Source organism: Agelaius phoeniceus, chromosome 5, assembly GCF_051311805.1.
Source record: "Agelaius phoeniceus isolate bAgePho1 chromosome 5, bAgePho1.hap1, whole genome shotgun sequence".
NCBI classification, from domain to species: domain Eukaryota; kingdom Metazoa; phylum Chordata; class Aves; order Passeriformes; family Icteridae; genus Agelaius; species Agelaius phoeniceus.
In genome coordinates, this window is record NC_135269.1 from 28,755,733 (window position 1) to 28,782,233 (window position 26,501).

Genomic DNA, 26,501 nt, shown 5'->3' on the forward strand with positions numbered 1-26,501 from the left:
GGTGAGAAGGCCAGTTCAGACCCATGCTTACACAGCAGCATTTTCATTTCATCCATGGTGGATTGTTTGGGTCGTCAGGCTGATGTGTGTAGACTTAGGAGAACAATTCTTTTTTCTTTGTGAGGCTGTAGCAAAATTTCATGGATGGAATTTAGCAGAATCAACTCTTAAAAGATAAACTAAAATTTAAGGGAGAGGTGACCAGCAAGTTTTCTGTTGCCATATAGTAAGTACATACCTTAAATAATGACTGGTCTGGAAATGTAGCTCACCAATAAACAGAATAGCCAAAGCAATAAGGATTATAAGGTGTATATAATGATGTAGCTTGGCAGTATAGTTTGTGTCACCCACTGACAGACACAGCATCCTACTCCCCTTGGCTCCTAACCTTGTATCAGTGGATTATTAGTTCCTTTGTTTGGAAGGGGTAGTTAGGAGACTTTCTTACACCAGCCCTTTCTCCTCCAAAAACATTGGGAACATCTGGCCACAGGCAATGAAATACTGGCTTTGGAGATACTCAGCTGGTAGGTTTGCTAAATGAAACAGTCAGTAAGAGTGAACTGAGGCTGATGTTTATCAGGGTTTTCCCTTCAAGTTTTTCTGACAAATCTTCCTTGTCTTGCTGCAGTTGCAGTTGTGAGTGTGGTAACAGTCTGAAATGGCCTATCAGTTCAAAGATTAGCAGCACTGGTAGTCCAGTGGGTACAAGAGAGACTTACTGTTGGAGCAAGAAAGGAGCACTCTCCAATTTGGCACATTTGTTACAGGTTAAAAATAAAAGTAGTCTGGTTTTCATTTTTGCTTTTTGTAGTGTAGGTAAAATTGGAATTGGAAGACCTCAACAAAGCCTTCCCTGGGGCAGTTTTCTGGTTATGTATTTTTTGTGTTTAATGATGTTTTTTCTGTTTCATCATAAATATTAGTATTTATTTTCTTAATGTGCTATGTAAGTCAAAGACAAAATGACTTGATAGAAGACAGACAAACTTCACATAAAAAATGTGAATGTTTCAAGTTGCTTCTTTTTAGAACAGTTTTAATATGGAGAGTTCAAACATTGTCTATCCTGAGTTTATAAACTTCTTTATAACTTCTTAACATCTTTATAAACTTCAGAGAAATTAACTGAAGTGTGTCGTGCATCTTGGCCAAAACAAATAATGGTGAATTAACAAAATCTGTAAGTTTTTTTGTTATGATATCTGATTTAAAGTGGAAAATGTTAACAGTGCTCTTTCCACAAATAAAAATAGGTTTTTTTTTTTGACAGGGTTGAAAAGGAGTGAAAATTACCTGTGGGTCAGGAATGAGACTTCCTGAATAGTGTCACAGTGTGGCACTATGTAGTATTAAATGAGCCAAGTCAGGCAATTATAAAAGGGAATAGCTGGTAAGTTTTTATTATGGAAATAGGAGAAAAGGATAGGTAGCTAAGGAAAAAGTTGACAGAGGTGAAAAACAGAATATGGTAACAAAATTCTAGTATTAAAGTTTTGAGGACGTTTTACTATGGGTGGCAAGTGAAGAAGCTGATGTTTGCAATAGTATTTTAGGCCATCCAGAAGAGAACCAGAGGTAATGAAAAAAAAAAAGTAAGGATTTTTGGAATTTACTTATATGTGTGAAAAACTTGCCAAGTTTGGGGGCAAGGTTGTATTTTGTTTGTTTGTTTGTTTGTTTTTCATTTAGAAGACAGGTTTGCTTATGTAAAATGTCAAATTCTTCAACTCACAGAACCTGAAGAATTTAGGGTGGAATTCCTGCCTCCTTTTCTTGTGCCCAAGTGTAAGTAGTCAATGGTAGACAGAACTTCCACATCAAGTTACAGCAACACAGTTGGATGTCAGCCAGATGAAAGAAAAGGCTGGACAAAGTGTAGCTCTTCTTAGAGCACTTGCTGTAGCTGGCATTAGAAATAGATGACAAAGATAAACACAAGTTAGGGTTGTTTATCTCTACAGAAAACAAAGTGGTGTTATTGTCACAAGTGCTTACATGTTTATCTGCTATGAAGCAGAGTAGGACAAATGTGAAACTAATTTCAGACAAATTATAAAAATAAATGCATTTCTCTGCCAGTAATACCAGTAGTAAAGCAAAACTGAGAATAAGCATTGCATATGAGGGTAGAAAATGTGGTTTTAAATTGTGGAAGGAGGAGGAAAATGCCACAAGCATTCCAGTTCCCCAAACAAATCAAATGGTGGCTGACTATATTCTCCAGAGTATAATCTGGAACTGGATCAAAAACCAGCTCATTAAATAACATACAGTTAACCATAGGCATTTGATCATTTAGAGTACCACATTTATTGAATACTGATATATTTTGTTGCAAGTTGACCCTAAAGCTAAGTATAAAAGAATTAACTAGAAAATGCTATGAATTGACAAGAGCTTTTTCAGAAATTAATCCTCATTTGGGAAAATAAATCTTAAGTGAAATACAAGAAAATAATACAATTTCAATTCTATAAAAGATTATTTGCTTTACTTGAAGTACTTTGTTGCCCCTAAAAGCTAAAGTTTTGCATTCCAGTAACCCCTTGCTTCTTAAGAGTTATAAAGAATGTACCCAGATTCTCTCTTAGAGTTGAGGGTCTGTGTACACCACTTACACATCTGTTACATTTAAAAAAGGATATATAAGATAACATAGGGAGTTGCTCTAGTTTACTACCTTCAAAAATTTCGAAGATTTATGAAGGGATGCAAAATTAGTGTTAAAAACGGTCATTTAACTTTGTAGTGTTGACAGTCTCAAAGAGCATAGGGAAAATTCAGTCCTGCCATTAATTTTGCATGTTTCCTTCTGACTTCTTTAAACAGCATTTTAGCAAGATATTTTATACCTTGGTTTAAGTTTCTTGGTTTTTTCTTTTCTATGGGAAGTGCTAACAGGCCATTATATTCAGTTGGTCATTGAAATACGTGTGAACTAAGTCCTCTGTCCAGAAAGTCTCTCATTTCTTCACTGAATTCCACAGAGATTTAAGACAATTAGAAATTCTTAAAAATCTACTTTCCTACTGTTTCCTACTGTTGCTGGCCCTCCAGCCTGGTGTCGCACCAAGACAGCAGCAAGCCATGTGGTTTAGAAGAGCAGGTTGGACTGCTGGTGAGCAGCCATAGCAGGGTTGCAGTGGGATGGCTGCAGGAGCAGAGAGGGAGCAGAGATGGCGATTGCATGGAAGGGGCAGGTCCAGGCTTCCTGCACCAAGGCCAGACCCACCCTAAGGGCTGCTCAGCACCACCAGGGAAACAGGCTGATTCCCCTGGGCTTGACAGCTGACCCAGCTGGCCAAAGGGCTGTGCTGTGCCATCTGCCATGGCACTCAGCAGTAAAAGCTGGGGCAGGAGGGAGGAAGGAGGACATTTGTGGCTGTGGCATTTGTCTTGCACTTCTTGAGCCACGTGCATGCTAAGCCCAGCTTTCCGGGAAGCCGTTGGACACCTGCATGCAGAGAGGAAGCTGTGAATCAGTTCCTTTTCCCATTCTGCTGGGGCTCACAGCTTTTGCTTTCCCTGTTAAACTGCTGTTACCCACACCCACAAGTCTCCTCACCATCCTTCAGTCTTCTCTGCATTTTGTGGGAGCAGAAAGTGGGCGCTCCACTGGATGAAGACTTGACTGTTCACCAGGGTCAGCCCCCAGTGGGAGAGCAAGTGTCCTGCTGCCATTAGATGACCAGGCTGCCCGAGTGTCAGCAGACTGCCTGGTCTTGAGCGGTTAAGGCTCAAAATTGGTAGGTGTCTGGTAGGTTCTGGCTTTTCTTTTAACATTTTCTCAGTTAAATTAACTGGGTTTTTCAACTGTGTCAGACTGATGTAATTTTAGTTTCCAGTTTTTCTATTTAGCCACTAGGAAACATTCTGCTTATTCCTCTCATGCACATCTAATGAATCCCCTTTCATGTTACTGTATAGCATTTAATTATAATTGCTTGCTTTTCCCAAGAGGTGGTTGCTTCAATTATTGCAAAAACTGGGAGAAATTAAGGTGGTACAGACAAATACGACATAATAATTTCCTTCTTTCACTTACTTGGGTTTGTAGTGTAAATTACTTTCTTCCATTTTGTCCATTTTAGGGAGTTAGGTAAAGGAAAATTGTAATACAAAGAAGACTTATTATATATAATTCTATAATCTTTCAAGTATTGGTGTCATTAAAGGTTTCTGGCTGGTAGATAGCAATTTTAATGTATGATTTTTAAAAGGAAGTCTTGGCTTGGTTGACATTCTAACATAGCCAAATAAGCATGAATTTTGGAAGTATTGTAGTGTAAATTGTTAGGAGGAAAAATCTATAAACTACCTACTGCAGTTTCCATGAAGTCATTATGGTTTTCTCACAGAAAAGAACCTTTCTTCAGCTCAAGAAAGTTAAGGAGAATAGATACTGTGTTTGACTTTATTTATAACATGGCAAAAATTTAGCTTTTCAGCACTTAATACTCTTTTTTTTTTTCTGAGGGGAGAAAAAGAGCAATTGCTGTCATGTGTTGTCTACTACATTACAAATGTAGGGAAAGAAATGTTACATCAGGTATTCTAATTCTAAAAAAAAAAAGTATCAATTTCTCTTCAGGTTGATCAGGGTTTTTTTAAAGAAAGACATTGCAGGGGAGTTGCATTGAGATGAGGGTTGCATGGAGAGGAGGGTTGCTGTTTTATGTAAAAGTGGATTATTGTTTGGGGGGGGTTATATAAATTGGAACAGATTTTGGCCTTTGCAGCAGTAAGTACTTAGACTCAGACTGTACTGCCTACTGCCTACTGAGCAAATGGAAGCATACAGCTGAAGGTCTTGGTTTATAACTGAGGATGTCACACGAATCTCTGAAGTAAAGTCATAGGGCCTGTTGCAAAACTGGCATACACAGAGGTTTTGAGAATGAAGGAATAGGAATTCTGTAATAGAATTGCATCTACCTCACATTATCATATTTTCCATGTCTATCATATTTTTATCTTGTTTCTGTGATAGCTGGGCTTCAAACTAAGGGATTCTTTGTACCAGTGTAGAATCTTAGACTTGCTTTGTTTCCCTTGCCCTCCATGTGAAAAGGTGTGTGTTGAGTGCACAGTGCACATTCAGTGGCATCATTTTCAAACAGCCATTGCAGCCCTAAAGGCTGCCCTTGCTTCCTTCTTCTGTATACCCATCAACTTGATATGCTTGGGAATGCTTCTTGGGGGCTGTGGAGGTGGGTTTGAAGCACCACTTCAGCTGTGCCAGCCATGAGTGCTGTGAGGGGAGAGAACATGCACATGGAGAGCTTGGGGGTACAATCAGGTCAGTATTTCTTGAGGCCTTTGAGTTGAGGTCCATAACTTCAATATCCCTGTAAACATTTTCTGTTAAAAGTCCCTATAAATACACCTGTTAAACAAGCACTGTGGGACAGTGAGAGCACTACAACAGGTTTCTGTGCCATGAGAGTTAATAGGTAAGAGTAGGAAAAAGCTATTTTGTCACAGAGTTCATGGGATAGTGGTCGTATCTGTTGTGTTCAGGAAGTTATATTGAGAAACTCCGCTCACTGATATGTTCTTTTGTTCTTTTGGTCTTTTTTGAATTGTTCTTGAGCCATCAGAAAAAAAGCATAAAGCCACTATATTGGCCCAGTGCTGATCTGGGATTACATTAGGAAGGTGAGGTAGAGACTGATGCTGATCCTTTTCCTGTCATCCCTGTCTTGTTCCAGCAGTTTCGTGGTTTTTCTCTGCAGTGAGATGTCACAGCTGCTTTCTTGAAGTCACATGACATGCCTTCCTTTGTGCTCAGCTGTTGTGAACAGCTACCAGAATTTTCTGAGGAATGCAGTAAATTATAGGATGGAATTTTTTTTTTTTTTTTTTTTTTCATAATCTGAAACCCTTTTTAGTGGAAGAGAGGCATTAGCAGAGCCTGGTGAAAAGAAGGAAATTACCGTAGTGGAAAATAGTGTTTTACTCTAGGGAATACTTGCAGGTCCTGTTACAATATGTTGGTTCTACCACTCTCCCAAAAACCACACAGGCAGTTTTACAATTGCCAATGTTTTAAAAAATTTAAAATATGCAAGTTGAAAATGAATTAATAAACTAGAAAGTTTGCCAGACCATAGCCATACTTTCTGTTTTCTTTTAATTTAGTTTCAAAATGTTGGTCAAAGCTACCATTCTGTGAACAGCACTTTTTTAAGGACAGTTTAAAAATTCTGTAGTAGATAAAAAATTGACGCTGATTTTTCCAGTCGTGCAAAGAAGCTCATGTTGAGCAGCAAAGCAGAAGCTAACAAGCTTTGTGCTCTGTACCTAAGGAGATGTGAGAAGCAAAAGGAGAACAGGAGGATCAGCTGCCAGAAATTAGAGCTTTGCTGGCCTCTATCCAAACATTTCTGCCTGAATGAGGTGGCCATAGTGAATAGAATATGTAAATCATCCAGGGGGATATATATTAACACTTCTGTCCTACCTGAGATAGAACTTATTCCCAAATTACTTAGGTTTTTTAAAGTCTATCTCTTTAACTGGTATTTTCTGCTTAGCTTTTGCTCCAGGTATGTGTACAGGTCATGTATATACACGGTTCAAATACATTCCCATCACTGAAAGCTTAGCAAGTTGTTCACCAAGATCTCAAGTCTTGAAAAGTCTGACGATCCAGTTCTTTGTCAACCTAAGCCAATTTGGCTGCCGGCTTCCCGGGCTTGCCCTGCTGTGCCTCTCCTTGCCCTGTGTTCAGGCTGTGAGCTTGTCTGACCTTACACTGAACCTGTTTGGAGCACAAAGCTGGCAGGAAGCTATGCACTTTGCCTGAGAGTTTCTTGACTATTTAGCATGCTGAAATAGTTCAAAGCTGCTGCAGACATGAGTAGAAGCACATGGTCAAGCCTGAGGGGAACCGAACAGGGATGTAGCTGCCAGCATTTGGGTTAGCTCAGGATGCCCAGCTGGAGGTGATAGGTAAGACAGAAAAGAGTAGCTTCAAGAATGCTTTACTGCCCTCAGGTCAGTATTGATTAAACCTCAGGTCTGCCAACAGAAATACAGAGTTACCTCTTGTGCTGGAGAAAAGTGTGAAAACAGTGGTGCTTCCAGAGATGTCCTCAGCTTCAGGGTAGAATCTCTGGGGGTGGATTGTGCGCTTTGATGTTGAGCATGACTTTCTTTACTTGGATAAACTACCAACACTGAAAAACAATTCCTGCTGTTTCAGAAATGACTTACCATTTTTTGTGAGTCTGGTTGTGATGTCCTAATATCTCATGAGATGGTGACTGGCCATTTTGAGACAATATTTAATATTTTTGTTTCTTGGCATGTTTGAGATAAAAGCCAAACTGGAAGATAAAAACAATACAAATGTGCAGAAACATATCTTCTTTCCCCTCCTCCCATTTGGTAAAAAATTAAGTGATTTTGTTTCCCTCTTGTCTTAAAAATAATGTATGTTGTTGTTGAAAAAATTTACTGGGAAAAAACAAAATGTGATGCAGAGAGAACGGCTTACATGTAATGGCATTTTCATTTTCAAAAGATCCCGTAGTAAAGAGTTACTTAGTTTAATAAAAGAAATGTAGTAATATTTGTAATAGTTGGCTCTAATAATGAAGTGATTCTGTTTTGTGAGACTGAAAAAAATAGACTAAGTTTGTAGCTTTTTGTAGTCGAGAGAAAGAGAGGGAATTATGGAAATCTCTTCTTATACTAAAGTAACTACTGTATGAAAAGAAATGCATCCACAAGTCTCTGAATTCTCAGTTTCTGGTATTCCAGGTCTCTATAAGTATTCAAGTAAACTCAATACATTTATCCACAGTGTAGTTATTTGCATTTTAATATTTCATTCCTCTTGTCAGAGTAATAAGTTTGCACAGGTTTTTTTAACCTGTTATATTAGCAAGTTGAGGTATTGTAAGAAGCGAATATGCTTTTAAAACCATTTTTGTGAGATTATTTTTCACTGTGTAAATATTTCAGTTTTATATAGTAACACAGCAGACATTAGAAGATGTTTTAGGAAATTCTGAATTCAACTTGTCCCTTCTCTTTTTCCCATTATTTGCTGCAGGATTTGAACAAGCGCTTGTCGCTGCCCGCTGACATCAGGATCCCCGATGGCTACCTGGAGAAGCTGCAGATCAACAGCCCGCCCTTTGACCAGCCCATGAGTCGGCGTTCTCGTCGAGCATCCCTGGTAAGTGCAATGCACCTGCCTTTCTAACCAGCCTCTCAGCTCTTCAGAATCCACTGAACACACATATTCCATGGGTATATTTCAGCTTCATTTCCACTTGGGCATTTTATTCCTGAACAACAGCACGTACTTGTCAAAATCCAATGGAGAACTTCACACTTTGTATCATTTTTCTTCTGCTAACTTGGTGTTCTCGTATTTCTCAGTGAAGGTCTTGACCTATTGAAAGCAGTGGCTAAACTAAACTCCCAAAGTACATACTTAAATCCTTCTGCTTTTTAGAGCAGGGATGATCTGTTTGAGCAAATTGGCCACAGTATTAAGTCAGGGCTGGGTCCCCTCGTGATTTAGTAGGAAGGCCCTAAAGCAGCATAATATGAAGGCAGGTCCTCCTCACTGCTCTTTTTGTATTTGATAACATTTTCTTTCTCAGAATTGCTGTGGAGACAATAGTGAGTGTTTTATGATTTTTTGGTTTTGTTTTTGTTTTGGTTTTTTTTGTTTGTTTCTTTTCTCTTCTTTTCTCTTCTTTTCTCTTCTTTCCTTTTCTCTTCTTTTTTAAAGCACATGGTATTTCCTAAAAGAATGAAGGAATAAATTCACTTAAACCTTTTTTGATTATTAGTTATTTTAAAAAATAAGTCTTTTCCTTAAAGATGACAGAATGAGTATTCCTACTCTATAATTAGAGTATAAGTGCTAGAAAACTTGGATATTTGTACATATAAATCATGCACATCCCTGGAATAATAAAAAAACATTATTGTCTTATTTTTTTTAAAAATTGATATGTTTCAGTCATAGTTTCAGCTATCAGTGTTCTTTAGTGTTGAGGTCTTAGGGAATTGCTAGACAGTTACTGACATCCTGAGTAAATTCATTGGTGAGAAATTTGTCACAGAAATTCTGAATAGGTTTATGAAGTGCACATTGTTGTTTTCTTGATTTAATTACTTATTTACTGAAAAATAAATAGGAAAGTACCTATAGTGAAATAGGTTTGTTGACTGTAAAATATCTTTATTTTATTCATTATTAATAAGGTCTATAACAAAGCATTGTTTGAGTATTTTTACCCTGAAAGAAAAAAATTATTGTGCTGCACTAACAAAGCTCTGATCTTCATGCCACCTTTTGCAAAGACAATGCTAAAAAAAAAAAAAAAAGAAAATATTTAAGTGAATCTCTGGAAGTAATGATAATGTGTCAGGCTTAAATACTTGTGCCGGAATTTTGTAGCTCATTCACCACTTAGTTGCTGCTGTAGCATGGAACTGATGAACAGATTTCCCCAGACCTCTCTTCAGATGCTAGCAAAATAACTTTTCAGTAGAACTTTGCCAGTGGAGTTAAGTATTTGGAATCTGGGAGAATTTTTCATGTAAATCTGAATTCCTTTGCTCATTTAACGGTGACCCCTGAGAACAATTGAGGTTCTCTCCTCTTTACCTCTGAGAAAACTGACAGAAAAACAGTGCCCTCTAATGAATGTGGTGTGTGCCTGGAATCAGCTTCCCATCTCAAGGTTGTGTTGTTTTTGCCTTTTAAAATGCTTTCATTTTTAAAGGGCTTTAAAGTCCAAAATGAAACCTGCCAGCACTGCTGTGGAATGCAGGCATGCATTTGCTGTGATTTCCAACTAAGCTTTCAAAAAAAGAAACCCAGGGACTCACTGTTCTTAAATTGTTATTGCCTGCTAGCAGACTTTTGCTTACAATAGATAAGTATTGTGCTCTGCATCAAAGGCTTGTCTCTTTTCAAGACTTAATAGGGATCAAAGGGAAAAGGCTATCAAAAGTACCAGGTGACGACTTGTTATACTTTAGGTTGGTGTTTTTTCTTTGAAATACAAGCAAAAAACTAGTTTTTACAGTAACTGCATTTTGTGTAAACATATACAGTATTGTATGCACAGACACTAGAAGTAAAAGACCCTAAATACTGTGCATCAGTGTTTCTGTGTAAGGCAAGATAGATGCATATTGCAGAAAAAGATGAAATAGTTCAAAAATTATTTTGAACTAAAGATGAAAGTGTTCTTAGTTTGAGGAATTTAAAGCTTATTTTTTCTTAGGAATGACAAGGAACCACAATATGATCAAAAATTTAAACACATTGTAAAGCAGATCTTGAAGAATACCTGTCTTCTGTATGTAGGAAATATTGTATGATTTTTTTGTATTAAACAGATACTAAGTTTATGAGTCTTAATGAAAAACACTGAGGTTTCTTAGAAATCTGGCTTTTAAATTCCAGACTGTCTGGTGGTAGCAAGACCAATGGCTATGAGTTCTTCTTTAGTTTCTCCTATAATAAACTAAGCAGCCTGTCTTTTTAATTCTAATGCCATCTAATACTCACTTCAAGATATGTTTGTTTAACTAGGTCAAAATGCACTTTGGAAACATAATATTTATTTTGCTAACATTGCACCTATATCAGTGGTATGTTTAAAATCTCACTGGAGCTACAAGGGTAGCAAATATCAACTTTGCTTGTATTTTGAGATAAAGGGTTTGTCTTTGACAAGCTCCTAAATGTGTGTGATGCTAAAGTCTACTTATACAGTTCTAAAACATTTCAGTTCTAACACTAGTTTAATAAAGCAGAATTGCTCTTAATGTTATATTAATGTAATTATACACCCATTTTCCCCCTAGATATATGAAATATGTTTGCAGACATGATCTTACAGTTAGTTCAGATGTATTTTCATACAAGTGTTCTGAAAACTAAGTATTAATCAAATTTTTCTTCCCTTCATAATATATTGCTGTCAATTCTTAATACAGTCAACAGTATTAATGTTACCATAAAATAGTAGAAAATTTTAAAATCCATCACATTTTTAGGAGCAAATCAGCTTGTGAAATGTGGATCTGGGTGCTGAAGACAGCCTAGGGTCAAAGGACTGTTCCTTGGAAAGAATTAGCCAATGAAGAGCTACGTTTGGAAATGAAAGGAGGGGTGGTGCTAGGGAGAAAACCTGGCTCTTTTGTTGCAGTGTGTTCATTTGTCAGTAAAGCATGACCCTGTGAAGCCTATAAATTTGGGGGTTTGACAGGGTACAGACTATATGTTTTCTGTAAATTGCTTCAAGAATTCATGCTTTCATGTTTACTTTTAGCATTCAGGAGCAATAGTTTCAGCACTGAAGGAACAATAGGAAGCTTTGGTGTAATTCACAGTGGTCTTAGGAGAAAACAATGGTGAGAGAGAACTGTGTTATATGAGAGCAGCAGTGGATTTGAACAGGAAAAGAGTAATGATCTTACAGTGTTCAGAGGTAAATGTGTTACATAGGCAGGCACACCCTTCTGGCTTGCATTGAAGAGCTAAGTTGGTGACAGAAAAAGAGAAGATGAATAAATAGATCCAAGTAAAATACACAAAGATTTGGAGCTAAGAGGTATAAATTGTGAACTGCTGAGACAAAGCTGAAGCTTGCTGAGGAATGATGCTTAGGGATTTTCTTGCTGAAATTTCAGTCCAAAAGGCATTGACAATTCAGAATGGAAGAGGATGCTTGGAGCTAAGATCTTGAACGTAGCAGACAAATAAGATTACTTTGAAAAAAGCAGCAGCATATGGTTATGCTGAGCTAGAGAAAGGATGGACTAGTTTGAGATTACTTCCATGCTTTAAGCTATAGCAACCTCAGTGGTAGTAATCAGATCAGAAGAGTGGAGAAAACCTAAGTAGGAGGTAGGTTAAAGTGAGGTTTTGGTCTACATGTAACTCAGCTCACAATCCCTCCAGGATACACCGTAGACTGGCCAACAGGCTGAGCACTGGACTGGGATGCATTTATATCAAAATGTGCTAATTTGTTTTTAAAATACTGGGGTTGTGCAGTGTTAGTCAAGTATTGTCAGGTAATTTTCTGAAATGAAGTTTAGCTTGTTCATTAAATGATGTACCAATGAAGTGTTTGGTTTTAGTGATCAATTTGCCATTTCTTTTCATTGCAGTCAGAAATTGGATTTGGAAAAATGGAAACCTATATCAAGTTAGAAAAGCTTGGAGAGGTACGTATAGCTTTCTTTTGGAATGATGACAATGTCCTATGTAAAATTTTGTGTAAGTTTAGCTGAAATTTTCCAAATCCCTGAAAATACCTGTTGAATTTACTTTTTCAGTAAACCACACATATTCAACCTGAAATTTTCCAAATCCCTGAAAATACCTGTTGAATTTACTTTTTCAGTAAACCACACATATTCAACATGTGTAACAATGTCACAACCACACAAATGTTTATGCATAAATAATAATTAAAAAAAATAGGCAGGAAAACTGTCAGAGCTGGGGAAGAGCAAGACTACATTAGAAAATATGCTGTGACCTTCTGGCTTTTTTTTCAGATAGACAAAATTATTCTGTCAATGGTAACACTATGTTTTTGATGATAACACTAAGTCTGGTGTCCTCTTGCCATGACTTAGGTGTTGGAATGTTCATGATGGATTAGAAAGCAGTGCTTGGAAGGTGCAGGCAATAGCTGTGTGTGTGTTCTGGTAAAGAAGCCTGCACACCTGAGCTGGGCAGCCAGCCAGGTGCTGCCAAGGGAAGTACATAACACACTTGGAGGGGGCAGCTTTGCCTCTCCAGTCATCCTCTGACTTCCAGAGAAACAGTTCAGTTCAGGAGGGACAAATTGTCATTCCTGTCCAGTTTGATTGAGGTTGACCAACAGAATCGAAAATGGACAAGGAGCACTGAAATGGGATGCAGTAAACATTGCAGAAAGAAGCAGGGCTGGTCAGCATCTCTGCTGTGAATATTGCAGTCAGTCCTCCATTTAAAACATTTTAATTTCCTGTTATCAAATCTGAGCCTGCCTGATGCAGCTTGAAGCCTGTTCCTGTTTTCCTACACTTGTTACCTGGGAGAAGAGGCTGACACCCACTTGGCTGTAATCTCCTTTCAGGCATTTGTAGAGAGCAGTAAGATCCCCCTGAACATCTTTTGTTCAGGCTAAATGCCCTCAGCTTCTCCTCACAGGACTTGTGCTCCAGCACCTCAATGTCCTTCTTGCAGTGAGGGGCCCAGAACTAGGCACAGGATTCATTCCAGGTGTCACCTCACAAGTACTGAGCACAATCACTTCCCTGGCCCTGCTGGCCACACTGTCGTTGACACAGGCCAAGGTGCCATTGACCTTTTTGGCCACCAGGGCAGACACTACTGGCTCATGTTCAGCTGCTGTCAGCCAGCACCCTCAGATCCTTTTCTTAGGAGCATCTTCCCAGTCACTTCCCCAAGCCCACAGCACTGCCTGGGGTTGTTGTGACCCAGGTGCAGAACCTGGTGCTCGGTCTTATTAAACCTCATGAAACTGCTGTCAATCATGGATCCAACCTGTCCAGATCCTCTGCAGAGTCTTACAGTATTGTAGTGATTTAGGGCAGTTTCTGTACTTCTGTTGCTTTCTCAGGCATTTGCAGGGATTAGTTTTGCCTACTGTTTGGTCAGAATTTTTTGTCTTAATTTAATATGCCTCTAGAGTTTTGTACCTCTTGCTGTCTAAAAATACATAATGAAGACAAGAAACTATCCAAAGTTACATATTTTCTTTGAGTTTGTGGAAGAGTATGTCTGCAGCCTTTGGAAACATAAATGCAGCATAGTGTGGAGATACCTGAGCTAGATATCTGTAGTCAGATAGAGACTTTGAAGAGTGTAAATGATCCCAGCAGTGAACTTAGTGAACTTAATGCTACCTGATCTGACTTCTTTGGTAGCTCTGTGGTATTTAGGTTTCCATGCAATTTTCAGAGCTGTTAGGCATATATACCCCTTGTGGCTTCTATGAGTTCAGTCCTGTGCTTAAAAGAATACTCCTGTACTTTTACATGTGTCAAAAGAATACAATGTAAAAACTATTCATATCCAAAATGAAATCTATTAGATCCTCAGACAGAAGTTAGTATTTTCTTATTTAACTAATGTTTTGATAAAGGAACAACTTGTAAAAATTCCCTTCTTTATCCATTTTATAGGGTACCTATGCCACAGTTTATAAGGGGAGAAGTAAACTGACAGAGAATCTGGTAGCTCTGAAAGAAATCCGCCTGGAACACGAGGAGGGAGCACCATGCACAGCCATAAGAGAAGGTGGTAACTTTTTTTTTAGTTCTTAGAATTTCAGATACTTCTGGATTTCTTTTTGACCAAAGCACCATCAGTACTTGGAAATACATAGCCTACATGGGACATTAGTAAAATTGCTGTTAGTATTGATGAGGAAAATTATACTCCAGACATTTTCAGAGTTTTGTTTCAAATTTATTTGCTTTACTGTGATTTCAAATTTAATTGTGATTGTGATCTCAAATGCAGTATTATATTATAAGTGGATGATTAGATACTGAATTAGACTGCTGTTAGTGAGTAACTTTGAGGAACTCCGAGTAGATTTTACAGAATTACTTCTGTCTGAAAACTATAGTTTAAGAAATACAACCTTGTTACTCAAGTATGTGTTTGTTGTTTTGATTAAATACCTTTTTTATTAACTCAATCTATATGCATATTATGTTCTTAAAAATAGCTTTTTAATTAAAAAAACCCAGATAGTTTATATGGATGATCTTAACTAGAAATTGCATTTATTCCTCACATGTTTTGCACTTACTTTGTTCTTCCTGTTCTCTCTTGCAGTGTCATTATTAAAAGATCTGAAACATGCAAATATTGTTACATTGCATGATATTGTGCACACAGACAAGTCTTTGACTCTTGTTTTTGAATACCTGGTAAGTGCTTAAACAATTACGGAGCTTTACATTTGATTTATGGTTTCTAAGAAACAGAAACACAACAAAATTCTGTACTCTTTTTTAAAATACTAGGAATATTGGAGTTTTCTCCTGCATTTACAGTCATTCAGCTAAAAATGAGAACAGTGTATTCAGTTCTTAAATGGCTGTAAATTAGTAAACATTGTTGTGATAATTTCAGAGTTTTATTAATAGCAGTTACTGGTGGTCTGCCTGATCAAACTGTCTGCTTGTCTAAAATCATTACCTGTATAACATGGTAATCACACTATGGTTCCAGTGATATTTTTCTGTTCCTATGATATTTTTCTGTTGTGACATAGCTGGCTTTCAGTGTAATTGGAGAATATACCAATTCTATAAAATACTGTGCCTCACATAGGTGGAGGAGAAGGCAGTGGCAAGTAATGTTGCCTGAGACAGTCCAGCTTGCTGGGAAAAGGGTATTTCTATCCTCTGGAAAACCATGGATATTTGTGTCCAGGCTTTAGGGGTTTTTATTTAGTATCTTCTGCAGAAATCTCTTGTTTTGATGAATCATTTCAGTTCCAACAATAAGTAATATTCATGTGATTTGTTGCACACAATTTTACTGAACCGTGATGATGTTGTTTTGCCAGGACAAGGACCTGAAGCAGTACATGGATGACTGTGGTAACATCATGAGTATGCACAATGTAAAGGTGAGTGTTTTTAGTAACAGTGGCCACCTTCCAGCTTTGTCCTAAGAATTTCAGAGAACTTTATAATCAGGAGCTAGATGGTTTAGTCTCTTTAAAAATAAAATAAAGAAACTTAACTTCCTTTTTGGCCTGACTTAGCTACATTTGACATCAGATGATGTCTTTAAGTGTTTAAAACATTGAAAAGAGGCTATTATATAAGTTCATGTGTTTTCATTCTCTTTGAAGTTACATATCTAAAATTAAAAAATTCCTAAAAAATAATACACTCATAACTCTTTTGACTTCTTGTCCTTCCATTATTTTATACTCATTTACTAAGTCTGTAGTTTGATATATCCTTGGATTTATATATGGACACTGAGGAAAACGTGGCCTCAATCATGAATGTGTTTTTGGGTGCCACTGCCCACCACACAAGTAAGAAATCAAAAATACATATTTAAGAATGAGTAATGTTCATCTTTCCATTAGTAAGAAAATGGAAATAAAATTTTCCTTACAGCCTAATTTGCTTTTTCTTCTAGTTATGGTTGTGGCCAGGTCAAGTGACTTAGTCTCCAATCTGACCTGCTGAAACTAAGTCAGGGTCAGGTGCTATTTCTCTTGTAAAAACCAGGCTTTTATTTGGAAAACTGGCAGAACTCTTAGTGTTCTTTAATACTTAGGGCTTTAGAAACAAGCTTCCAAACAGAGTACAGAACTGTCATGAAATGAGTAAAATTATTTGGCACATGGGCTAGATATTGATTTCTGTTTGGTGAGCTTTCTTTTGCATTCTGTTGCCACATTACTGTAAGTGTCTCCAGGGAAAGACATCTGCCCATAACCTGCTCTGTTGCTTCCTCTGAGAGACTGCAAAGGGAAATTCTTTCACTTGTTTCTACTTCAGAGAGGCAACCAAAAATCATAATTATGCTTGTGTTTTTAATTATCTGCAAGTTCATTAGCAGTGCTTCAAGTTTAAAAAAATAAGGGAAAGCTTTAAGTGGGAACTTGACTCTTATTATAAGTGCAGTTAGTGAACAAGCCAGAATCTGCTTGTGGTAACCTGAGCTAAGCAGAGGAATTGTTTTTCCTTGTTTGCCTATGGTTTAAGGTATGCTCAGAGAGCAAATTTATATGGTCAGTACCTTTGGCACTGGGAAACCAGAACAGCTGTGGTAGCTGTAGGTGCTTACCTTATAATAACTGTGGGGGTTTGAGTCATCATTAACATTTCAAAGACCTCCCTGACATCACTTCCTCACATTCCTTGGCTAATTTTAGGTTTTTGTGTTTTGACAAAAGGCAGGTGTATGTGATCTCTGCAGGTATTAGTGTTTTAACCAAAGTTTTGAGCTAATACATGGCATCCTGTGCATTTCCAAAAGGATCCCTGCCAACTGTGGTGAAGCTTCACAATTTCTGTAATCTGCTTTGCATTCTTGACTAATCCTTGCAGTCCCAGTGTACATTAGGGAGGGCCATTCATTTCTATTGAAGTCATGCTAATAAAGCTTGGCACTGACTACCCCTGCAACAGTATGGGCCTGAGTAGATGGAACAAGACTTGTTGCTTCTCATTCTACTCTTCAGAAAGGAAAGTAAAGAGAAAGAAATTAATCCCAATTCCTGTTTTTCTAGCACAGATGAATCCCATGTCAGCACACTGAGAACAGATGGATGTAACTACACCTGCTGTGTATTTGTCCAGTTTATGAAAAAGAATTTGGTAGTGTCACTTGGTGCAAAAATAAACCGATGTATTAGAATATGGTCATATAAAAACATTCTAGAGTTTTTCCTCAGAGGTTCTGTTACATGATCAATTTGTCACATTGCTTTCTGTAATGCTTCATATTTTCTTGTTGTATATTTGATTACCTATGCTGACTGGTGCTGCTGTGTGGTAAATGCCAGCAATAGCTACCCAAAAGTCCCATGTTTGAGATCAGACCTTTATACATACAGAAACTGCAAAGTATTAGTCCTTAATGTAGTCATACATTAAACTTGCTTGGCTGCCCACTGCTAAACCTTTCTTTGCCCCATACTACTTTTATATCTATATATGTGCACCGTTGATATGCATGACTGAAGTTGTTTGCTTGGCTTGCTGTTCCAGAGGATTAAAATAAACCTGTGTGTGTCAAGGTGAGAGGATGAATGTAAATACCAGAGGCAGTTGGGCTGCTTTCATAATCCTCATTTACCCATTTCTCCATCTTCCCTAAGCTTGTGAATCTACATGTATTTTTCCAGTAGCGTGCCAAGACATTCTTTACGTAGTTCAGCAGAGTTGGATGGAAATGCTGCTGAGCTGCATTTCCAGAAGGGGCTCTGTGGCCAAAGGCAACTTGAGTATATAGTCAGAGACAGTTATCTTTAAAGACATTAGTGAGGGGAAGAGCAGTGGTAAATGCTCTTTAAAAATAAACAGCCCTGTGTTTCTCTTCAGTTAAACAGAACAAATTGCTCTGAAAGTCTTTGTTGTAAAGTATGGTGTTAAGGCAGTGCATTAGGGTAAAATGATTTTAAATCTTTGAACAATAATGATGATGTCCAGAATTTGCTCTTAAGGAAAGTAACTCACTTTTTAGAGAAGTCATTTGTCCTGCTTACAGTACATAACTCTCCAGTGCCCAACTAGTCATGCAATGTGTAGATTACAATTTTTTTTGTCTAATTTATATAAATGTTCTCTTTTGTAGCTATTTTTATATCAGATTCTTCGTGGTTTGGCCTACTGTCATAGGAGAAAGGTGTTGCATCGAGATTTGAAGCCACAAAATCTACTAATTAATGAGAAAGGAGAACTGAAGCTCGCAGACTTTGGTATGGCCTGAAATTACTCTGTAATAACTATTCTCTCGGTAAAGGAAAATAATTTTTCCTTAAAAGGGGAAATGAGTACATTGGATCTGTAGTGAATTTGGGTGCTCTCAAATGGAAAATGAAAGTCAGCCTTTTACAGGCCATAAGTAATCAGGGTAATACCTCTGTAGGTAACACTGTCACTCCACTTACAGTTTGAAAGTAGTCTTAAGGCTTCCTGTGAAATTGATACTTAGTCAAATCCTTAAGGTGGAGCTCATGTTGCTTCTCCTACCACTCCACAGTCACTCTAAAGCAGGGTAACCATGACAGGAGAGAGGAAGGTTTTGTTCACGTGCTAAATTGTCAGATGTTGCACTATCACTGATACACCAAATGCCTTGGGTTTACAGTAGAGTGAGACGTCCACATTTCCCTGTTGCCTTCTGTGTCTGAAAGATCCTTTGAAAGTTGTGCTCTGTGCCTCTGATTTTACCCCTTCTGTGTGAATGAAAGCTGCTCAGAAGATTGCATCTAACATGATAGATCTGAATTTTATTGAAGATATTGCTGACAAATTGACAGTGTTAGGATGGAAAACCCTTACTGGTCCAACACTGGTTTGGTCTGTTTCCACCATTCAGTTAATTGCTTGTTGCCTTCTGCCTTTGGCAATGTAATTTTCCAGAAACAGTGCAGAAGGTTTTCACAACAGGGAGGTGTCATATCAATCTAATGCTATTTAATGAAATTTACGGGATTAGTCCAGGTTTTGATGTGTTTACCTTTCTTCTGTGCCTAAAAATGCTGACCATGAGATTGCCATAAGTACTAAAAGGCAATAGAAATATCTTTATTAGGGCCTTAAATAACATTAGGAGATGGTAAATATAATAATGATGGTATTTAGCAAGTATAATAAGGTCCTAAAAATAGTTTGTCAATTTCATACAAAAAGGATTTAAGCAAGCTGTACATGACTCTTCATTTCCCTTTTTATCAAGGATTGGCAAGAGCGAAGTCTGTTCCTACAAAGACTTATTCCAATGAAGTTGTCACATTATGGTACAGACCACCTGATGTTCTCCTTGGATCTTCAGAGTATTCAACTCAAATTGACATGTGGTTTGTATAGCTTTGTCTAATTCAAATTTTTGTTCTGAGTCAAGTTGAAAAAATCTCAACTTGGATGTTGAATAGTAACATTCAAATACACAGCCTTTGAATTTTTGTATTTAAGGAAAAAAGCAAGTCATCTTCTTGTAATAACAGGGTAATGTGGTATTTTACCATGAACTTTAATAAAATTGATTAACTCAACATCTGAAGGAAGAGGATATAATATAGCTATGACAGAGGTTTTATTTAGTCTTTGACAGCTCTTCTGTTACTACAAATCTATCTAAATATTTTAATAGTTGGTGTGGCTAACAACCAATAATTTGTTTTAATTGAAGAGAAATCCCAGAAGCCTTTACAAGCTGAAATTAAAAGATTATTTCTGCTTTATCTTTCTCTGTCTTTATAAAGGGGTGTCGGATGCATATTTTTTGAAATGGCATCAGGAAGGCCTCTTTTTCCTGGTTCAACTGTTGAAGATGAACTGCACTTAATCTTCAGACTTCTTGGTAAATGGATACTTATAGTAATGTTAATGTTAATGCACCACATTTGTATGAGAACTGTGGATCTTTATCTCAGAACAGTAGTATGTATTTCATCACCTTTTCATCAAGGTGATGAAAAATTATTTAGCTGACTATATAGCTGAGTTTGCACAACATAGGCACGTTGAATAGTTTTTTCCCTTTCTCCTTTAAATTACAGGATTAAATGCTTTTTGTGTCAAAGTTGTTTGTTTACATTTTTTAAGTTGAATTTGTTACTGCTTCTAAATGCAGGAACTCCATGTCAGGAAACGTGGCCAGGCATTTCTTCCAGTGATGAATTTAGAAACTACAACTTTCCTAAGTATAAACCACAACCTCTCATCAACCATGCACCAAGGTACTTTGTGTTTTATTAATAGAAAATATGCATCCCTGTGGTTTTGCATATTCCTAAGTGGGAATGCATTTCTGTGTGCAATCTGCCACTGAATGGTGTAAAACTGTTCATCAGTTGTGGTAGAGTGGGCAGATGATAATGCAAAGCAGAACCTGGTACTATGTGATTACTTCCTCTGATATCATTCTAGGTACCACAGCTCCATAATGACCTGTGGAACGATAAACTCTGATAAATAATGTCTCCATAGCCACAGAATTCACACAGCATTTCCTAAAGATCACAGATTCTCTTCTGGTTATATACTGGACCCAGGCCATTTGTTAAAATGGTTTTCTTGAGCAGTTTCTTGTAATCATTTTAAAACCATAATGAGGAAGATGAAGGGTCGGCGCAGTCATTATAAATAAACTTAATAACAAAGACATTCATTGTCTACCTTGAGGAAGATCTAATATTGTATCCCTCTAGTAAATGAGTAGTATTAATCTTAAAAGAAATATTAAAAATATTTAAATAAATTATTGAGGTCAGTCTAGTAAATGACGATCCAAACTAAGGATTTGTGTGTCCCCAGTGTTTTCCAAATAGTCTTGTTCTGAGATATTATTATGTTAACATCAATAAATGTTGTTTAGGTGAAAGCATTTCCATGTTTGTTTAGAAATAATTTTCAGGTTTGATAATTTTCAGGTTTCATTTAATTAAGTCAGTTCCTCTGCAGTTTTACTTTTGTAAATACAATTCAATAACTGTTTTAACTTTTAAAAATATCTTTATTTTTAGGCTAGACACGGAAGGAATTGAATTGATAGCGAAGTTCCTTCAAGTAAGATGTGTTTTGTGGCTTTACTTTATAAAAGTGCAAGTTTCGAGTTCTAATATATTACATACAAAACATATTAGAAATCAAAGTATTTAGCTCTGTCTCAAAGTGGAATGTGTAGCTGAGTCTGTAGTGGATGACAGATGTGAGAAGTCTGTAGTGTGAGAATTAAAAATCTGATGCTTGCTTTTTTTTTCTCCCAGAACTGATTTCTTCTCTTACTACCTTTCATAAAAATAGAATTATTCTGTGTTAGCCCAGAAAAAACTAAATCTCTTGTGAAATGCAATATTAAACCAGAACTTTTAAATACAAATGCTAGATTTCTTTAATGATTAACTGAGCTTGGTACTAGAGAAGGAGTTAGTAAGGTGTAATAGTACTCCTTGATGTTGCAGCTGTATTCAAAAGCTGAGTGGTATGTAGGTCTAATCTTTGAATCTGTATTAAAAATGAGCTGGAAGCAAGATGGAAGGCCAGCTCCTGCATCTTTGAGTAGATGCAGCACTGTAAGTTATTTGTGTGCGGCTTTTGAAACATCTGCATCCTTGCCTAGAATTGCACAGATGCCAAGGAGGAGGAACCTAATCATTGTACCATCTATAAATAAAGATTAGGTGGAGTTTTAACCTGTATCCATTTGCAGAAATTATTTTTACTATTTTAGCTATCTTGTTACGTGTTGACAGTACTGATTCTGCTAAACCATTGGGTAGTCATGTGTGAAAAGAAAGTAATGAAAAAAATTGTCCTGGTGAATTATGGGAAATGTTGAGCAGCTAGAACTCTTTCTCCCTTTGATGAAATCACTTGATGCAACAAGATTTTTAATGGAAACCAACACACGTGTATGCTTTTATGTTAATAGTATGAATCAAAGAAGAGAATTTCAGCAGAAGAGGCCATGAAACATGCGTACTTCAGAAGTCTTGGAACAAGAATACACACTCTGCCTGAAAGTAAGAGGAGTAGTAAAGTAGCAGAATATTGTTAAGATAGTGCATTGAAGCTAAATACATTGTGAAAGGAAAAACCCTCTAAAGTATTAAAGCATCTGATATCTAGTAGTTTAAATAACTGTGAATTGGAAATTTTTTTAATCTAAACTACATAATTAAGAATATAATTTTGGTCAATAAAACATAGTTTTACATTTGTACATGAATTAACTTCTTTGTTACATTTCAGGTGTTTCAATATTCAGTCTAAAAGAGATTCAATTGCAAAAAGACCCTGGCTTTCGAAATTCCACCTACCCAGAGACCGGTATGGAAAGCTTTATATTTTCTCATGCTTACTAAAAGAATGCTGTGCCACAGGCATTTGGAATTGAAAAATGCTTTGTTAAATCGGTTTGTGTAAATATACTGAAAAATAAAATCCAGAATGATTTACTGAGATTCCTGTAGAGACACATAAGCTAAGTGCACAGTAAGATGTGAGTTTTACTAGGGGTGGGCAGAGACTGTGAAGGTGAGAACATTTTGGAGTTTCAAACCAGTTACTGTATGGGGGTTAGAGGTGGCAAAGTGAAAAACCAATGCAATGAGTGCAGTTAAAAGATGCTGATGCTGATTGAAGCACAAGGGGTGCTGCCTTGAAGAAGGATGAAGATCTGGATAATAACTTAATAATCCATTGTGCAAATGCTTCGGTTTCTTACCATGGTCCATGTTGTGTTGCAGGACATGGGAAGAACAGAAGGCAGAGCATGCTTTTCTAAAGGGGGCAGTGCAGAGTCAAGTCCAAGCCTATCCTGTCAATCAAGGACTCGGATCCAAAGGCAGTGCTTTCTGTTGGTGGACTTGGAATCGCAGTTTGTCTACACTGTCCTCTTAACAGTGGAGTCTTTTTATTTCCAACCTGCAAATTATGTTTTTATATTTGTTGTCACAGTGTGACAAATTTTTGTACAGTTGGTTTTAAGGTCTCCTCTGCCACTAGAGCCAGTAGGTTACAGCTGTTGATGTAACTGTAGCTGCAATTTTTGTGCAGGACTGAGAAACACAGTGCATTATTTATTGCGGAATCATTGCTGCTAAATAACTACTGTCTGTATAGTTAACACAACAGTTCCATGCCTGAAGAAGTTGCAATGGCTTTATAATATGTGAATGCATCTGTTTCTCTTGACAAAATGTTCTACTGCTGCGGGGTTTTTTTGTATTTCTTAAACTGCAGTGTTTCCTGGAATGTAAACATAGCTTTGCTTGGCTATAGGTGAGCCATCTTTAATGCTCTAAGTTCTTGGCACTTAATTCCTTATTTAACATTGGAAGTATGTGTTGAAATAGTTGAAAAATTATAATGCATATTATGTTTTTGAAAAGCACATGGTGTGAAGGTTGATTCAAACAAGTGAAAAGCAACTTTGATTTGCTCTCAGATCCTATGTTAGTTATCGATAAATTAGAGCATGGAGGCTGGACGTTTTGCCAGGCTTACTCCAGCATAATATATTTGCACATTGTTGTGCATATGAGGCCTGCAGAAACAATAACTTTTTTACCTTGTTTTTAACTTAGAAATACAAATAGTAAAAGGACAATTCACGTATGTTGGACCCTGGCTTACTTTTCATTACAGAGGAACAGGACAACTAATTACACAAACATTGGAATAATGACACACTTTTCCCACTTTGTTCCTCTCCCATTTGTGCATTATTCACTTGAAATCAACTGGAAAGATGCAAGTTTGTACTTGAGAAGAACTCACTATGCTACAGAGCTTTTACAATGGGAACTTAGAGAGTTTTTCAGATCTTAGATGTTACCTGTTTTCCAGAGATAGTAAACATATTACTACTATGCTTATGCATCTCAGTGAGTATCATAAGTACACCCTTGGTGATGGTTACAGTATTTTTAAGCATTTGTGTTCACCTTTATGAACCTATTTGTTTAGTGCATCTTAAAGAGACTGTAAATCTTTATTGGTATATTTTGAAATGGTCATGTAAATCTTTGGCTGGTATATCATGAAAATAGTCATAGGTAACTTAATTTTTCCTGACATTCACTGTAAAACGTTCAGGGGTCCTACCATTTCTGTTCAGGAAATCTTGTAGTTTATTGTTATTTAACAGTATTAAGTGAATTTTTGTATATTTCATTTTAACTTTATTTGTGAATAGTGATTGTGGCATGTTTGGGGGTGTTTTATTAATATTTCATTGATACTAGTAAATTTGAATTGGGATTTTTTTTTTTTAATTTTATTTTCTGGAAGAGAAAAATTCATGTGTAACGGTGACTATTGGACCACTACTGCTTTTCAGCATTTGTAAACCGGTTTTACGTTAAATCTTGTAGACCTAACAAACTGCTGTTATTTCTAACTGACCGACCTGTATTAATATTGTACTTTTGAAAGTATAAATATTATGTGGAATTCTTTGGTTTTGTTTTGAAATTTATAATAACAAAAGCCCTGTGTTGTTAAAAATACAGACTAAGTGAACTTGCGGTTCTTGGGGCATTGTTGGCAGCGTTTAGCGAGGTCCGTGTGTTGTGGGAGCCCCCAGGGTCACTTTTGGCTGCTCCTTTAGTTCCTTCAGGGCAGTGGCAGTGGCAGTAGCAGTGACGTGGCTCATCCGTGGCTGAGGCTGCTCAGGACCTTCTCAGTGGCGTGTCCCAGTGTCACTGCTGGTGAGCCAGCCCTGCGTGTCACCCGGCCTGGGAGCGTCACGGGAGGCTCGGACACGCGCGGGGCTCCCCTGATCCCAGTGCGAGCGCTATGGCTATGGCAGAGGCACAGTTGGCACTGATGAAAAACCTTGTCCTGAAATAGTTGTTATATATATTTTTATAGTTGCTATGGATCTGATCTAGATTTTATACCGATGAACTTTGTAGGAAATACGTTGTAGACGTGACAGTGTTGAAGAAAGAAGTGTCAGAAAAACATCTTTTTTACAGAAGTAGTGAAGATAGACTAAATGTTCCCTGTGGATAAATGTGTGATTTAGCATTTCTAGAACAGTAATACTTCATAGGTCATAAAAGAACAAGTAATAATGTGACACTAATGAGTAAAGGACTTAAAGGTTTACCTGATAAAATGAAGTGCATTAATAAACTTAGAAAGGGATCAGGCGCAGCTAACAAAAGGATGTTCCATCTTAAGTAGGAATTCAGCTTTTATGTTACAGATGAAAAGATCTTGCATAAAATTAAAGCAGTCTGTTTATAAAGAAATTTTTTCTAAGGACCTACAAGTGAATCTGTGTTCTTCATTAGGAGGTAGCTTTAAAGAACATATTTAAGAAACTTGCCATCTGTTGTCAAGCCAGTTTGGGGCTTTTTAAAATTGTCTGTTACTGAAATTCCTGCATCAGCAGAGACAGTTCTGTGGCAGTTGCCTGTTTGGGGCAGTAGTCAGCAAGTCTAAAGTTGCTGGGCATCTCTGACATTCTTTCTATGGAATTCTGTGCTCTGCCTCCCGTCGGGCAGAGTCAGGTACTGCGGACTTGGTTTCACTGTCCCCAAAAACTTAAGAGTGTTGGCCTTTTTGGGAGAAGGCCTCAAGAGTGTCAAAAACCAAGCAGAGACTTGCTAAAAATGGATGACTTTCAGTGTTAGGTGTGACCACCTTTCCTTGACAATGAGTGATCAGTTAATGAGAAATGGCCTGCATGTCGTGGCTGATTTTAGGTAGTTATTTTTGATAACTGGTGTGTCCCACCTAGGCCGGGGTAGGGCTGGCCAGGTGTGGGTGTAGGTGTGTGTCAGAGTCAGGTGGGCTGGAAGCCAGGACAGAGGCAGGTGCTGGTGGTGTGGTTGTATTCACGTGCAGGTGAAGGTTGAAGGGGAGAGAGGGTGGGTGGAGGATGGAGATTGACAGGACAGGGTGGGAGATGGAAGAGGCAAACCAACAGCTCAGCAATGCTCTAGTGGAACGTGCTTCTCAACATGGCTGTGTTATTTTTGTGCTGCTTTACCACAGCATTAAGTAGCCAGAGTGTATCCCTGAATTGGGCAATAAAAGTTAAAATAAACAATTATTAAAGAATAAACATACTTTGTATTTGCAAATCATTTGAAAAACTGCAAAGTAGCATTCTTTGGGCTGCTTGCTTGTTGTTTGTGCATGAATTTTTCAGTGTAATAAAGGTACATTTTTTCTGTTCTGCAATGTTAAAATGGAATTAAGGTTAAGAATACATTCTGTTATTGAGGACAAAATATATGAAAGGTATGTTGTAAATATCC

The 26,501-nt window shown here is 37.3% G+C and overlaps 1 protein-coding gene across 3 annotated transcripts in view; it reads left to right on the forward strand.

Annotated features, from left to right (window-relative positions):
• Positions 1–26,305, forward strand: part of CDK17 (cyclin dependent kinase 17) — a 91,010-nt gene extending 64,705 nt beyond the window's left edge. For all 3 annotated transcript variants that reach the window (XM_054632047.2, XM_054632056.2, XM_054632050.2), the window contains 13 exons: positions 8,069–8,194; positions 12,166–12,222; positions 14,197–14,311; positions 14,858–14,952; positions 15,597–15,659; positions 18,353–18,476; positions 19,460–19,580; positions 19,986–20,083; positions 20,357–20,462; positions 21,249–21,291; positions 22,157–22,247; positions 22,477–22,554; positions 22,974–26,305. In XM_054632047.2, coding sequence (XP_054488022.1) covers positions 8,069–8,194; positions 12,166–12,222; positions 14,197–14,311; positions 14,858–14,952; positions 15,597–15,659; positions 18,353–18,476; positions 19,460–19,580; positions 19,986–20,083; positions 20,357–20,462; positions 21,249–21,291; positions 22,157–22,247; positions 22,477–22,554; positions 22,974–23,011 — 1,155 coding nt within the window. In that variant the 3' untranslated portion in view covers positions 23,012–26,305. The remainder of the gene's footprint in view (positions 1–8,068; positions 8,195–12,165; positions 12,223–14,196; positions 14,312–14,857; positions 14,953–15,596; positions 15,660–18,352; positions 18,477–19,459; positions 19,581–19,985; positions 20,084–20,356; positions 20,463–21,248; positions 21,292–22,156; positions 22,248–22,476; positions 22,555–22,973) is intronic.
• Positions 26,306–26,501: the final 196 nt, after the last annotated feature.